This window comes from Moschus berezovskii, chromosome 12 (genome assembly GCF_049115385.1).
Source record: "Moschus berezovskii isolate FMDL1 chromosome 12, NW_MosBer_1.0, whole genome shotgun sequence".
Taxonomy (NCBI): Eukaryota; Metazoa; Chordata; class Mammalia; order Artiodactyla; family Moschidae; genus Moschus; species Moschus berezovskii.
The window spans coordinates 82,565,922-82,582,946 of record NC_142471.1 but is presented as its reverse complement, the minus strand read 5'-3'; the positions used below and the strand labels follow the sequence as shown (position 1 = coordinate 82,582,946).

The 17,025-nt window shown below is 36.4% G+C and overlaps 1 protein-coding gene across 1 annotated transcript in view; it reads right to left on the bottom strand.

Moving 5' to 3' along the window:
- Window positions 1-1,075: 1,075 nt before the first annotated feature.
- The window catches only part of CCDC172 (coiled-coil domain containing 172), a 57,104-nt gene continuing 41,154 nt past the window's right edge, over window positions 1,076-17,025 (bottom strand). Inside the window, exons 7-8 of the mRNA XM_055425912.2 lie at window positions 1,936-2,023; window positions 1,076-1,111 (exon numbers count right to left, since the gene is read on the bottom strand). Coding sequence (XP_055281887.2) covers window positions 1,076-1,111; window positions 1,936-2,023 — 124 coding nt within the window. The remainder of the gene's footprint in view (window positions 1,112-1,935; window positions 2,024-17,025) is intronic.

The window sequence follows — 17,025 nt, the reverse complement described above, 5'->3', positions numbered from 1 at the left end:
TCCCTCCCAGCATCAGAGTCTTTTCCAGTGAGTCAACTCTTCGTATGAGGTGGCCAAAGTACTGGAGTTTCAGCTTGAGCATCAGTCCTTCCAATGAACACCCAGGACTGATCTTTAGAATGGACCGGTTACCCTGTTTTATTTATCCATTCATCAGCAAATGGACATTGTGTTCTTTCCACTTTTTGGGTATTTTAAATAATGCTGCTATGAACGTTGGTGTTCAAATTTCTGTGTGGACATATGTTTTGATTTCAACATACCTTTCTTCCTAGTTAGGACTTCCAACAGCAGAAAGATATCTGATGCTGGAAATTTAGTGACAATACCAAGGTTGATCCAAACATAAGTACACTGTTTTCAGTTTCAATATTTTAGGACACCAGCAAAAGTGAATCCTGATGACCAAACGGAGACTATGTATCTCCCCAAGTAAACGACTTATTTCATTCTAACCAACACTGGCATTAGGAATAAAACTGGCAGGACAAAGTGCTGCAAAGTGGCTTCAGGTGCCCCAGACTCAAATCTATAGATATATTTGAAGAAAAGTGGAGAAAGCTGGCTACTCAAGATGAAAGACCTCAGAAGTCCTCTGTCAAAAGACATCACCTTGTGATTACAAAGGATTAAAATCAAAGTAAACATCTTCAGTGGTGCAAACAGTACTGACAAAAATTGGGTCTATAATCTGAGTTTTTCCACCTATACGTGTTTGATTTGATTCAAGGTAAGCTGCAAACAAAGAATGAATAACATCAGAAAGTACAAATCAGCTTAAGGGTCAGGGTGAATAAAAAATCTGAGAATACAATATCTGTTTCTCCTTTTTAATTCCTTTAGAAACACAATCAAGCCACATAAAAACCCTTAAGTTTCAGTAGGTAACAAGACCAAAACTTATATTTTAGAGATCTAATATATCAATTCTAGATATCAAACAACTCTAAATATTTTTAACTTCAAGTTTTCCACAAGAATCTGTTGTAATGGGTATCATTCATGTATCTACCACAAAGATCTGCTACTAAGATGCTTTGACCAAATCTTAGATAGTTGGTCAATTCTTTACAAGTTATTTTGTTTCCTGATGATCTTTCTGTGCCAATGTCTGAAACAAAAACATACAATTTTTCATGAGACAAATGAAATTCTTAATAAAAGAATTACATAAAATTCATGTAAATCTGGCACAACTGGGCATCTCTAAAATTTACTACTGAAAGTTTTAATAAGGATATAAATCCTATAAAATATAACTCCTAACACAATCTATTGGGAAATTTTGAACAAGAAAATGTTTTTGGAAAATAAATATGAAAGAAAACAAAGTGTATTAAATTAAAACTATATTTTAACATGCTTTAAAGCTAGCTATATATGTCCTCTATTAAAATAGAGCATGACAAATACTTCTTCATTTTATAAACAACCAAAGAGGTTAAAAGCAATTTGAAGTGTTCCCACACAATCTGAAAATGGGTTTCCAATAACTGAATCCAAAATTCGTGAAATCATAAAAATCTGTAATAAGAAAGTTTTAGGGTCAAATATAATAGAAGTATAATTTATTCCTAACAAAAACAAAAAGCTTTTAAGCATTATGATAGTTAATTTTCTTCAGTGCATTAATCCTCTAATAACAGTTTCAGTCAACGGGATGTTGTGAGGTCAGGTTTAAATTTTTTTTAATTTATATTCTCTTTAAATATAACTTGCCTTATGCAGCATCAATTCACCAAGACTGAAAACATTTCACAGGTTCATATTTTTACTTTAGTTTTTGCTTGTTGCTGTTTTGTTTTTTGTATCTAGTGCAAACCCATGTGAAGGGCAGGACATTAATTTAATGAAATTTGTTCTGGTAAAAACAGTCTTATCAGTAGGTAAAAAAAAAAGTGCTAAACAAAAGTTAAACAATCAGTGATGACTTACCAACTCCAAAAATTCTATTTCTGTTTGGAGAGCATCATAAACACTTTGCATGTCGTCTTCCTTATAAAGTTCTAATTCCTTTTTAAGTCTGTTTTAAAGGAAAAATTCACTCGAGTAATTAGTTCAGCAATAAATTTTATAATAATTCTTTATTAAATGAATAATGGCAGATTTGTAGTTTCTATCATCACAATTTTAAATTAACATTAAAGAATTTGGAAAGAGATTTTAATTCTCTATAATTCTAGCCATTAAAATTAGGCTAGCAAAAATAATTAAAGGAATAAGAATTTGAAAGAAGAAATAAAGCTACCTGATTTTCGGGTGATTTCAAAAAAACATACTTCTAAAACCCAAGAATCAGTGATAAAACCAACTCAAATAATAAAACAATTCAGTAGGGTGACAAGATATAAAATTCAGTTCAGTTGCTCAGTCGTGTCCGACCCTGCGACCCCATGAACCACAGCATGCCAGGCCTCCCTGTCCATCACCAACTCCCGGAGTTCACTCAAACTCATGTCCATCGAGTCGGTGATGCCATCCAGCCACAGCAAACAAAAATAAGTAGCCTTCATTGTCACTAACTTGAATTTCTTATGGATGGCTTGCTTAGTTGCTCAGTTGTGTCTGACTGTGCAACCCTTTGGACAGGAACCCACCAGATTCCTCTGTCCATGGGATTTTTTCATATATGAATCCTGGAGTGGGTTGCCATTTTCTCCTTCAAGGTTTTTCATGAATAGGACGTCAGAAAAATGGTTACTATCCCCAGTTAAATAAAATTTTACTTGATCCTAGGGAAAAATACTAATACTTTTTCCCCTGGTCCTGGGTGCATTGATTCTAAAGTTCATATTATTAAAAGAAGAGAACAGTCTAGAAAAAATATTGAATTTTTTTTCAAGAAAGATCTAAAAACAAGAGAAAACAAAGAAGGATAACTAGCTCTATGAGATACTAGATCATACCACTGCTGCTGCTGCTGCTAAGTCGCTTTAGTCGTGTCCGACTCTGTGCGACCCCACAGACGGCAGCTGACCAGAATCCGCCGTCCCTGGGATTCTCCAGGCAAGAACACTGGAGTGGGTTGCCATTTCCTTCTCCAATGTGTGAAAGTGAAAAGTGAAAGTGAAGTCGCTCAGTCGTGTCCTACTAGTAGCGACCCCATGGACTGCAGCCCACCAGGCTCCTCTGTCCATGCGATTTTCTAGGCAAGAGTACCACTAGTCCTTCATAATTAAAAGAGTGCAGTACTGACATATAAATAGAGCAGTGGGACACAGAAGATAGAACGAGCTTAAGAAACAAATGGACATTTAGCATATGCTGAAAGAGCCATCTAAAATCACTGTAAAAAGAAAAGAAGATGGACTTTTTAATAAGCTGTGTTAGAATAACTAGAGCTATATGCTATGTGACAATAAATGGACTGTCAAAGCTAAAACTGCCTCTTTATCTCACAGCACATATCAAAATACGCTCTAACTGGGTCAAAGATTTAAGTGCAAAAATAATAATACTATGTAAGGACAAAGTGAAAGAACAGGGAAATTCCTTTATAAGTTGACAGTGTCAAGAACTTCTCACTATGGTTCAAAATATAAATGAAATATAAGAGTATTCCATTTAATTTTAAAAACTGCACAGCAAAACACATGAGTAGAAAGATGAATGACAATCTTAAAGAAAATACTTGCCACATACATCACTGATAAAAGTCTAATCTCTCTAATGTGTAAAGGAAATTTATAATCAAGGGGAAAAAAGACCAAAAGGCTGATTAAAAAATGGGGAAGTCATAAAAAGTGAGTTCACAGAAAAAGTATAAAAATCATCCCTACACATATGAAAAGTGCTCAATATTACTCATAATAAAGACCTGAAAATTTACTACACAGGGATATCATGTCTCATCTATCAGATTGGTAAAACTCCAAAAATTTGATGACACATTTTTTCATAAGCTGTGGGTAAACAGGTGTACTCAAATATTGATAGGAGAATTTTAGATGGTTAAACTTCAAAGGAGAAGAATTTGGTAGTATTGGCATCTGGTCCCATCACTTCATGGGAAATAGATGGGCAAACAGTGGAAACAGTGTCAGACTTCATTTTTTTGGGCTCCAAAATCACTGCTGCAGATGCTGACTGCAGCCATGAAATTAAAAGAAGCTTACTCCTTGGAAGGAAAGTTATGACCAACCTAGATAGCATATTAAAAAGCAGAGACATTACTTTGCCAACCAAGGTCCATCTAGTCAAGGCTATGGTTTTTCCCGTGGTCATGTATGGATGTGAGAGTTAGACTGTGAAGAAAGCTGATCGCCGAAGAATTGATGCTTCTGAACTGTGGTGCTGGAGAAGACTCTTGAGAGTCCCTTGGACTGCAAGGAGATCCAAGCAGTCCATTCTAAAGGAGATCAATCCTGGGTATTCATTGGAAGGACTGATGCTAAAGCTGAAACTCCAATACTTTGGCCACCTCATGCGAGAGTTGACTCACTGGAAAAGACTCTGATGCTAGGAAGGATTGGGGGCGGGAGGAGAAGGGGATGACAGAGAATGAGATGGCTGGATGGCATCACTGACTCAATGGACATGAGTTTGAGTGAACTCCGGGAGTTGGTGATGGACAGGGAAGCCTGGCGTGCTGTGATTCATGGGGTCGCAGAAAGTCGGACACAATTGAGCAACTGAACTTAACTGAACAAAACTACATTTATATTTTTCCTTTGACTTCACCATTCACCACCAGTAATATACCCTGTAAGTACAAAACAATATATGCACAAAGTTATTCAGTTCAGTTCAGTCGCTCAGTTGTGTCTGACTCTCTGCGACCCCATGAATCACAGCACGCCAGGCCTCCCTGTCCATCACCAACTCCCTGAGTTCACTCAAACTCATGTCCACAGAGTCGGTGATGCCATCCAGCCATCTCATTCTCGGTCGTCCCCTTCTCCTCCCGCCCCCAACCCTTCCCAGCATCAGAGTCTTTTCCAGTGAGTCAACTCGTCGCATGAGGTAGCCAAAGTATTGCAGTTTCAGCTTTAGCATCAGTCCTTCCAATGAACACCCAGGATCGATCTCCCTTAGAATGGACTGGTTGGATCTCCTTGAGGTACAAGGGACTCTCAAGAGTCTTCTCCAACACCACAGTTCAAAAGCATCAATTCTTCGGCGATCAGCTTTCTTCACAGTCCAACTCTCACATCCATACACGACCACGGGAAAAACCATAGCCTTGACTAGATGGACCCTTGTTGGCAAAGTAATGTCTCTGCTTTTTAATATATTATCAAGGTTGATCATAACTTTCCTTCCAAGGAGTAAGCATCTTTTAATTTCATGGCTGCAATCAGCATCTGCAGTGATTTTGGAGCCCCAAAAAACAAAGTCTGACACTGTTTCCACTGTTTTTATTTGTAATCACCAAATATTGTAAACTACCTGTGTCCATTCTTAAGAGATGGGTTGAATAAACTATAGCACATCCATAAATGGAGTATTATACAGTACAAAATATGCAGATGAAAAGAAACACAGAAAGATGAACCAGAAACTAACAAAGTTGATCACCTACAGCAGTGAGTGAAAATGGGGTGGAATAAATAAGGAATAAAATTAAACTCATCTGCGTGTATCTCTTTTAATATACTTTTGACTTTTGAACCATGATGATTATTTACATACTTGACAAATAGAATTAAATAAAGTTGAGAAAAAGAACCATAAAGTTTAACACAAAATGACAGCTGAATTAAACACAAACAGAACAAAATAAATCTTTTTCAAATAATCACAGATAAAAATTAAAAAGAACTCAAGTAATTTTCAAAAACAGTAGTCTATATACCCTCAGTGAGATATATTGTAAGGCAGTAAGAATTACAAAGGAATCTTAACTTTTACTACTTTTGTTGTTAGTGAGGGTACACAGCTGCTGCTGCTGCTGCTGCTAAGTCACTTCAGTCGTATCCAACTCTGTGTGCCCCCATAGACGGAAGCCCACCAGGCTCCCCCATCCCTGGGATTCTCCAGGCAAGAACACAGGAGTGGGTTGCCATTTCCTTCTCCAATGTGTGAAAGTGAAGTCGCTCAGTCGTGTCCGACCCTTAGCCACCCCACGGATTACAGCCTACCAGGCTCCTCCATCCATGGGATTTTCCAGGCAAGAGTACTATTCTAAAATTATTTTAGAAAGTTGTAAGAAATGGATAATTACATTGACACTGTTACAAACCACAGTTTTCACTAGGAAAAGGAAGATGTACATAGAAAATGGATGGAGGAAAAAAAACTGTCATTTTTGGATTTGAATGGAAGAAATCAGTATAAAAATTTATGATTTAAAAAAATGGTATTTTTTTTTCTGTCCATTTAAAGTACTCGGAAGCAACACCACCCAGTAGTAATGAGCACATCTAGCATGTTAATCTTAGTTTCTAAAACCAGTACCAACCAGAGATACCAGGAATCCTTGAAATAACTTGTCCCAGGGCTGAGGTAGGTAATATTCAAGGTGAGCCTAGAATATTTTGTTGCATAAGAAGGAAGGAAATCGACCAAAAACTGATGGAAACGTGTCAAAAGACACAGAAATTTAGTTCAAGGGGTTGCCTATATCCAAATCTGGGACAATTTGAGCATCAAAAATAATGACAATAATATTTTTATAACACATGACATAAAAAGAAATTCATGAGTCCACAGAAAATCTTAAAAAGGAGAAATTAAAAGAATGGGGTAACAGGAAGAGGAACTTCTGTCCTTTTTCCCCCAGAATTTTACTAGCTAACAAATGAAGAGGAATTCCATTATTAGAAAGTTGCCACTGTCCAACTACCTATGTAATAATTGACTCGGGGAAGCATCATTAGTGGACACTAAAATGACTGCATGAAAAGTTACTGGGAAAAAGGCTATGCACAAGATCTGAGTCATCCCCTGTATCATTTAGTAAATATCCATGGAAAAGACTATTTTCTCATTGGAGTAACCTGGCAGACACAATCTTACTTAAGCAATCAAACCTAACATAACTGAAAATGAAACAAAACTGGCATTATATGCCTTCTGATGTAATGTTCTGACGATACAATCTTGCTTATATATTATTCTTGTCCCAAATTATTTAACCTGAATCTAATCTCTAAGGAACAAATGAGTCTAAATTGAGGGACATTCTATAATAGCTTATATTCTTAAACAACTTGATTAAAAAATGGGCAGAGGATTTGAACAGACATTTTTTCCAAAGAAGACATATGAATGGCTAACAGGGAAATGAGAAGATGCACAACATCACTAATCAATTATATGTCAAAAAATTCTTTTTAAGTAGAGGAAGTTTTTAGATTAAAAGAGATTTAAAATATCAGCTGCTTGTCATGTGTGGACCTTATTTGGAACTTAATTCACACAAAATAATGACATTTATAAATAATTGGAAATTTGAACATTGACAATATTTGATGAATCGTTATTTGTTGTCAATTACCTTATGTGTAATAATGGATTTTAGTTATATTTTTTAAAGTACAGAGACATAATAATACGTATGTTTCAAGTAATACAAGAGAAAAATGAGAAGTGACATAGATTAAACAATACTGGCCATAAATTGATAACTCTTTAAGTGACCACCTGTTAAGACCACCTGACCTGCCTCCTGAGAAATGTGTATGCAGGTCAAGAAGCAACAGTTAGAACTGGACATGGAACAACAGACTGGTTCCAAATCGGGAAAGAAGTACGTCAAGGCTGTATATTGTCACTCTGCTTATTTAATTTACATGAGTGCATCATGAGAAATGCTGGGCTGGATGAAGCACAAGCTGAAATCAAGATTGCCGGGAGAAATATCAATAACTTCAGATATGCAGATGACACCACCCTCATGGCAGACAGTGAAGAAGAACTAAAGAGTCTCTTGATGAAAGTGAAAGAGAAGCATAAAAAGGTTGGCTTGAAGCTCAACATTTGGAAAACTAAGATCATGGCATCCAGTCCCATCACTTCATGGCAAATAGATGGGGAAACAGTGACAGACTTTATCTCTGGGGGCTCCAAAATCACTGCAGAAGGTGACTGCAGCCATGAAATTAAAAAATCTTGCTCCTTGGAAGAAAAGCTATGACCAACCTAGATAGCATATTAAAAAGCAGAGACATTACTTTGCCAACAAAGGTCTGTCTAGTCAAGGCTATGGTTTTTCCAGTAGTCATGTATGGATGTGAGAGTTGGACTATAAAGAAAGCTGAGTGCTGAAGAATTGATGCTTTTGAACTGTGGTGCTGGAGGAGACTTTTGAGAGTATCCTGGACAGGAAGAAGAGCCAACCAATCCATCCTAAAGGAAATCAGTCCTGGGTGTTCACTGGAAGGACTGATGCTAAAGCTGAAAGTCCAATATTTTGGCCACCTGATGCAAAGAACTGACTCATCTGAAAAGACCCTGATGCTGGGAAAGACTGAAGGCAGGAGGAGAAGGGGACAACAACAGAGGATGAGATGGCTGGATGGCATCATCGATTCAATGGACGTGGGTTTGGGTGGACTCCAAGAGTTGGTGATGGACAGGGAGGCCTGGCGTGCTGCATTTCATGGGGTCACAAAAATTCAGACATGACTGAGCAACTGAACTGAACTGAAAGTTAAGTGATAAGTACCTAGGATTCACTATATTTTACTTTTGTATGTGCTTTAAATCTTCTATAATAAAACTTTAAAAAATAGAGTTTAACAAAGATAGTGGCCAAAAAATCAACATACAAAAATCTATTATATTTTCATGCACCAGCAATAAAGAGAATACTGATGTCATTAAAAATTTTACATTTAAAACTACAAGGTATCTAAAAATAAAACTCACAAAAGATTTTTATTAAAAGATTAAGACAAAAAAATCAGTATATTCTAAGTTTACAGATGAGAAATCTCAGCTTAATAAAGATGTAAAATCTCTCAAAAGAGACTGTAGGATGAGTGGAATCATGAGATTTTCATGGATATAAGCTGATTTGGAAATGTATATATAAAAGCAAAAGGTCAAATACAGCCAAGATATTCTTGATGAAGATAAAGAAGGATAAAGGGAAGTGTTCTGCTTTAGATTAAGATTCATTATAAAGTAACAGTAATTAAGTAGTTAAAAGTTAATAGTGTGCATTTAACAATAATTAAGACAGTTGTGAAAGAAATGAATGTTGACCAATTTAGCAGAAAACAGAATCTTAAAATAGATTCACAAATGTTATTCTGATTATTATTTTTAAATAAAAGATGTGGCTTTGCAGATCACTAGAGAAAGGAGAAACCATTCAATAAATGCTGCTCAGACAACTGGTTATCATGTGGAGAAAAATAAAGCTATATCTTACTGTGGAATGTAAGCAAAAATTAGTTCCAAATAAACTAAAGACCTAAATGTGAAACACAAACCTTAAGAATTATTAAAGAAAAAACAGGAGAATAACCTTCTGATCTAAGGTAAGGAAAGAGTTCTTAAACAAGACACAAAAATGATAACCACAAAAAGAAATGACTGATAATTTCAGGCACCGTAAAAGTAAGAAATGTACCCAAGCACAACAGTATGAAGAATACCAAAAACAAACAAAAAACTTCATATGTTGGGAGAGAGATTTTTAATGCATAAGAAGTCTGAAAATATAGCATTTAAGAGAATATAGATCACTGGTGAATTTGGTAATGTGCCAATGGAAGTATAAACTGGTTTAATCATTTTGATAGAAAGCTTGCTGCTCCCTTGTAAAGTTCAATATTTACATGCCTTATACTCAGTAATTCCATCAGGCATATATCCTGATGGAATACGGACAGACACTCTTGCAGTGTGCACCAGGATGATCAAAACAGCACTGTTTGCAACAACAAAAACTGAAAACTCAAATGTGCATTAAAAAGAGAAAAAGCATATTCACATATCTATACTCAACAACATGATGAATTTTAGAAACAAGTGAATAAAAAGCAAGTTCCAGACAGAATGATACCCTTTTTACATAACTCAAAAATAAGCAAAAATAACCAATATTTTGTTGTTGCTAAGTCACTTCAGTCATGTCTGACTCTGTGCAACCCCATAGACGGCAGCCCACAGGCTCCCCCGTCCCTGGGATTCTCCAGGCAAGAACACTTAGGCAGACATATAAATGACAGGTAGATTACATATATGAATACATGACATAAAGTTAGTAAATCATAAAGTAACAAAGAAAATTATATATATATCAAGGAATGAATTAAGTCATACCACACACACACAAAACAATCTAGGACAGCAATTACATCTGAGGTAAAGAAGAGAGTGTGGGTTAATGGAGGACCCCACAGCCTCCTTCACAGGTCCTCACTATATTACTGTACTTGAGAACTAACACCTAGCTAGGGAAAAAACATAATAGTTACAAGAATGGATTGAGAAACAATACCTAATATATATGGAGTTCACTGTGTTCTGAACTTGTAGGAATGTAATACTGAATAAAAATTCTGAAGGAATGCTCAAGTTGGAAAGAGAGAAAAAGTCAATGATTTGGAGCATTTGATGTTTACACAAGCATAAAATCCCTTGCAATAAATATTTTTTAAAAGTAAGTGTAAAGTTAAATGGAGAGGAACAATATACCATAGATGCTGCTATACAATGTTCATTTTAATATATATATATCTTTTCAAATACATACAATGGTAGGGATCGTTCTTCCCACTATGCCATCAATAGTTGCCCTTTCTCAACTTTCAGTTCAAATGGTTTGGTAAGAGCTTTCATGCCTATCAGAATTGGGTGGTGATTGGTTTCCATTTTCGTTAGCTAACAAGGAGGAGAGACTACTGAAATAAAGGATGGCATTTAAGATAAATTATAGGAATCATTTCACAATTCAGCATATAACCAAGTTGTAGAATTCAGATCTCACTTAAAGGAAAGATTACTGTTGCTAGCTTTAAAGGGGCTGGATGCTAACGGTATGAATATTTATGTATTTGCAGCTAGCTAGAGCTATACAATGGTAAGCAGATCTCATGCTTCAGTGCATAGACTGATTGCCTACAGGAGTCAAGAAGAGCATCCTTCACCTACTGCACAGTAACTAAGGGCAGTTTGCATTGGCTACTGTCTCCTTTCTCTGAATCATCAGATATTGATGAGGATGGGCCAACATTGCTAGTTTAGCAAAATGCATGTTCCAAGTATTTTTATGATTTCTTTCACCATTCCATTTTTTTTCAGTTACCTCTAAGTGCCATGGAGAAGCCTTAACTAAAAGAACATTCTTTTTAGTTACAGAAATATAAACAAGTACTATTTAATTAGAAAGAAGGACAATTTTCACCCAAAGTCCTAGTACACAAATTCAATGAGATTAAAATGTGGGTATGCTTCGTCTCAGGTCTTTTGCTTCCATATGATACTATGTAATCTTACCTTCTAGTTCTTTCTTTTGCCTTATACTATCATATATATTTCCCCCAGTTATTTACATTTGCCAATTAATACCGTTTAAGATAAATATGTAGTAGTTTAAGTGGCTATAACACAGTTAATTTAATCATTCATTTATAGTACAGCATTTAAGTTCTTCCTGTTTTTTTCTATCATAAATAAATTTCTGTGAACACCTTTGTTCATAAAGCTTCCTCTGTGCTTTGGATTATTTCCCTTTGGATACAGCTAAGTGAAATTACTGCTTTAAATGGCATAAACATTTTAAAGATGCTTACAATAACTTGTATACATCAAATTGCATTCCAAATACAAGCAATATACATCAAATTGCATTCCAAACACGAGCAATGTATACTGCCACAGCAATGAGTAAATTATCTCTGCCAATTTTCAGTATGGTCATCTAAGTATATCTTTCAAAATTAGATAAAAAATTGATATTCAGTAGTTTTACTGTGCACTTAAATGATAAGATGTATAACTGAATTACCTTGTCTAATTCATTTTGGTATCCCTGTAACTTGCAAACTGTATGGGAAAAGTAAGTGTTTAATACATGCTTGTTGGATAAATACATAAATTAAAAACTACTGATTTTTAATGTTTTCTTGTTGACTTTTTATCTGTTAATTTTTGATAAACTGTTACCCTTTGTTCATCATAAGTACTTCAAATTTCTCCCAGATTATCATTCCATGTTGATGCCACTTCTGACACATGGAATTTTAGATCTAACATGTTGTCTATGAATCTTATCCTTTTCAGTTACCTTAATCACACTAGAGGTTTAATAAGCAATCCTTACTACTTTTCACTAGTTTTTCATGGTGTGACATTCTTAATATCATTTCTCTATAATAGTAATTCACATGAAAATTATTTCATTGCCATTTAATCACAAAATACTCCATTTTAAAGATATATATGTCATGCTCTTTCATACACAATTTATTTATGAGCATGGATTTCAAACTGATTCTATGAAAGTAGAATTTCAGTTTTCTAATTATGCATTCCTTCAGTCCAGGCCATCAGCAGACAGGGAGGAACCTTCACAGGTGGGTAAGGCTGAACTGATGAGATCTACTGAGAAGGAAGTAAAAGAGAGAGGAGTGCCACCAGCATCTCCATTACTTCAAATCCTGGTTTGCGTGGACTAGGCATCTCCTTTCACCACATAGTTTCTATCACCTTCCCCATCCCACAACCAAAAGGGGTTGTTTCTAAAGGTAAATGTGAAAGTGAAAAAAAAATGTGCATTATGATATCAAAGGGACAAATGAACTTTGGAAATGATTAATGTAATATATGGCTCATATAATAAACAAAGTTATTCCAAAGTTTGGGACATTTACAAACAGGCATATTTATATCAGCATATAACATTTAAAATGATCAACTGACTTCTACCATAAAAATTTCCCTTGTATTTACTTGAAGCTTTAATAACTACAGTGTGTGCCAGGAATTCACAAAACAGGGGATTTCTATTAGCTTGAAGGCTACATAATCAATGCTGTAGAGGCACTTCTGTTAGTGAATAAATGATGATGTTTTATCAGAAAAATGCAGAGTCAACAGAAATATTCAACAAAATACATAGCTGAGAATGATCCTGGAATTAAATGAGGATTTTCATATTTTATAAATGTTAAAAACTAAAGAGATGATAGGGATTGGCTACAGATATCTAATTTTTGACTAGTATTTTCTAGAGACTTTAGAACTGAGATTTTGTTACACCTGTCTGCTGCTGCTGCTGCTAGGTCACTTCAGTCGTGTCCGACTCTGTGTGACCCCACAGACGGAAGCCCACCAGGCTCCCCCGTCCCTGGGATTCTCCAGGCAAGAACACTGGAGTGGGTTGCCATTTCCTTCTCCAATGTGTGAAAGTGAAAAGGGAAAGTGAAGTCGCTCAGTCGTGTCTGACCCTTAGCGACCCCACGGACTGCAGCCTACCAGGCTCCTCCATCCATGGGATTTTCTAGGCAAGAGTACTGGAGTGGCTTGCCATTGCCTTCTCCGTACACCTGTCTACTTGGAGTTTATTACTGCTGATAATCTACTTGGAGTTTAGTACTGCTGAGTACTGCAATGTAAACGTGCATTATTTCCTCAATGTAGACTAGATAACAATTCTTATTACTCTGCTAAATGATGTCACAGAAACACTTCCACAAGTATTTAAGGATACATTTATAAAAGTGCTTCTAATTATGAATATTTAAGAACTTCCTCCCATCCATCAATGGGAGATAATTTACAAAATATGGCATCTTTATATATCAGCTTTAAAAAGAACCAAGTTGATCAGTATGTATTAATGAGAAATATCTATGTTTTCTAAGTAATAAAGCAAACTACAGACCAATGTTAAATGCATGTGTACGTGCACACACATACACTATAAACTCTGACAGGAGACGTGTCAAACTTTAACAAGACATGAGAGAGGAGATTGATGTTTTACATTTTTGTAATGTCTAAACTTTTTTTATTTAATCAACATAGTCTACTCTCATAATTTAAAACTATTCATATTTGGTAAAATAAAAAATATGAAAATATACATATTTATCTGTGTATCTTTCAGAGAGGTTAGAAATATTCTAATATCATCACGTGCTTATACGTTCCTATAAATCTAAGGACCATCAATGTGACCTCTATGACTAACTGGATGACTTTTTCACTGACGAGGCAACAGCATTGATTTATTAACTTCATATAAATGCATTTAGAGTCTCTCAGTAGCAGGTATATTAACTTTTGTGCAGTTTCCATTGCAAATATGCTCTTCACAAAACCACAGTATCTTCAAATGCTAAGAAAGAAAATCCAGACTGTTGACTCTGCAGCTTCATTTCTGAAACAAACTTCCTGTTGCATTAAACCGGTACAAAAATTGATTATAAAATATGTAAAACCATTCTAAGTATTGTGGGTAAAAAAAAGCCTGAAATGTTTCAAGTTGTCTGGTCTGTTACTATTTGGAGTAAATAAAAACTCATGATGCAGAATTGTATTCTGGTGATCCTGGTGCTGATTAATAATAACAAATAACAGGTGTTGGAAGTTTGAAGGGGTCTATTCTTTGCTACCTGAATTCTGCGTATCTGAGAAATGAGGAAGGCAGAAGGGAAGCCAAGATGTCATGTTTGCTACTAATAGAGCAGACACTAGAGAACGTGGCTTGCATCTACATGCAAAGGATTTACTACTAATACTGAACCCAGAATTAGACTAACCTAACTCACACCATTAAAGGCAGATGACAAAAGCTTTCTCCCATGAAGTTCTACCACTGTAAAACTCAAGGGATAGAGGAGCAGAGTAGAACACACACTGTGAGGCAGGCCAAACTCCAAAGAGGTAAGGCAAAGAAAAGAGCTGGTCTTCAGTTTATCCTTCCAAACTCAACAATCAGATTGAATCACTCCTCTCTATCTTAGAATAAGAAAGAAGGAGTTCTGGGGGGATGGCTAGGAGAGTTAAACCAGTAAAGTTTTTTCTACATAGAAAACAAGCAGGAGCAGGAAGAAGAATTCCACGTGGCTATCCCAGTGGTTAATCTATACCATGCCTTTGCAAAGGATATTAAAAATACACGAGGAACTTCTATCTTCTTTGTAATAAACGTTTTTAAAATGTAGATGTACTCACTGGAACAAATATTTACTAAACACTATGTGCCCTTGACTGTGTTAGATGCAGACACCGACAGAAAAACAAGAAGTAGAGGGAGTTCCCAGATCAGTGGGAGAGACTGATACGCACAGCTATCCCTGAATACGATCAGTCATATGACAGAATTACAATCTCTATGAACACAGAAAAAAACAGTAGAGGAATGCTTTTACAATTTACTATGCTCATTTATTCCTTCATTTATTTATTCAATACCCACTCTAGGCCAAGCTCTGTACAAAGGTATCAGTATTAGACCATGAGTATACAATGGTAAGCAAACTAGGTAAGATCTTTCCCCTTACTGAGCATATGATGAGTGATGAGACAAACATGAATAAAGTAAAGCACATAACTATGTAATTACAAAATGGATTCTGTGTTAGAAAGGAAAAAATACAGTGTGTTATTAGGAAAAATAACAAGTTATAAAAAGATCACAGGGAACCTTCCCTGAGGAAATAGTTCAATTGAGATCTAAAGGATAAGGTATGTCCCATCAGGTAGGAGACATAAAGCAAGGGGCAATCTGATAATCTGAGGAGAAAGAAAAGCATAGATAAAGGTCTTAGGTGGAAGAAAGCCTGGATTGCTTGAGGAAGCAGAGTGAGAAGTCAGTTCAGTCACTCAGGTGTGTCTGACTCTTTGTGACCCCATGGACTGCAGCATGCCAGGCTTCCCCGTCCATCACCAACTCCCTGAGCCTACTCAAACTCATGTTCATCTCATTTGTGATGCCATCCAACCATCTCATCTTCTGTCGTCCCCTTCTCCTCCTGCCTTCAATCTTTTCCAATGAGTCGGTTCTTTGCATCAGGTGGCCAAAGTATTGGAGTTTCAACTTCACCATCAGTCCTTCCAATGAACATTCAGGACTTTAGGATTTCCTTTAGGATTGACTGGTTGGATCTCCTTGCAGTCCAAGGCACTCTCAAGAGTCTTATCCAACACCACAGTTCAAAAGCATCAATTCTTCGGCGCTCAGCTTTCTTTATAGTCCAACTCTCACATCCACACATGACTACTGGAAAAACCATAGCTTTGACTAGATGGACCTTTGTTGGTAACCATAGTTGGGAATAACATCTGGGAGGTGGTCATATACCATATTATGACAAGTCATGAGCTTTAGGTTGTATTATGGTCATTATGAAGCCACAGATGATTTTAATAAGGGAAATTATGCAACTCAATTTACAATGCAATGGTAGCAAGAGTGGATGAGGGAAAAGCAGAAGAGAGATTGTTACTGGGATCCAGGGAAGAGAGACGAGTGGCTAGAACTAGGATATTAGCTGTGGAGAGAGAAGTGGAAGGATTCAAGAAATGTTTTGGAGGCAAAAGCAACAAAACTTGGTGATGGGCTGGGATAGGGTGGAAATGATTTGTGAACACATCAAACACACCTGTTATATTTCATGCCAAAAGCTCGGCCTCTCTGCACCAGTGCCAAATCGAATCATGAAGATAAGAGTTTTGGGTAAAGTAGAAAAGAATAGATTTATTGTTTTGCCAAGTAAAGGGGGACGCAACAGACTCCTGCTCTTGAAAACTATGTGTCCTAGTATGGGAGGGTTGGATGAGAAGTTTTATGGCAGGAGTTCAAGGGTGCGCTTGCTGACAAAATTAGGGTATATGCAGGGCTTGCACTCTTTTACTCTCATTTAGAGTCTCCTAATCTTGAGGAGCTTCTCTGGTCCCTTTAATCTTGTCTCAGGTGGTTTCTTAGCTACTCCTCTCTTGATTACCAACTGTTCAAACCTGTCCTTTGGAACTCAGGGAAGGCCATGGAGGTTGGAGCCTTGCCTATAAGAAAAGGGGGACAAAAAGACTTCTGTGCCCAGGAGCCCCGTTTCACATTTTGGGTTTGAGCAATACCCAGGAAAAATGCCAAGCTAATGGAAAAGAAAAAGAAAGATACAGAGG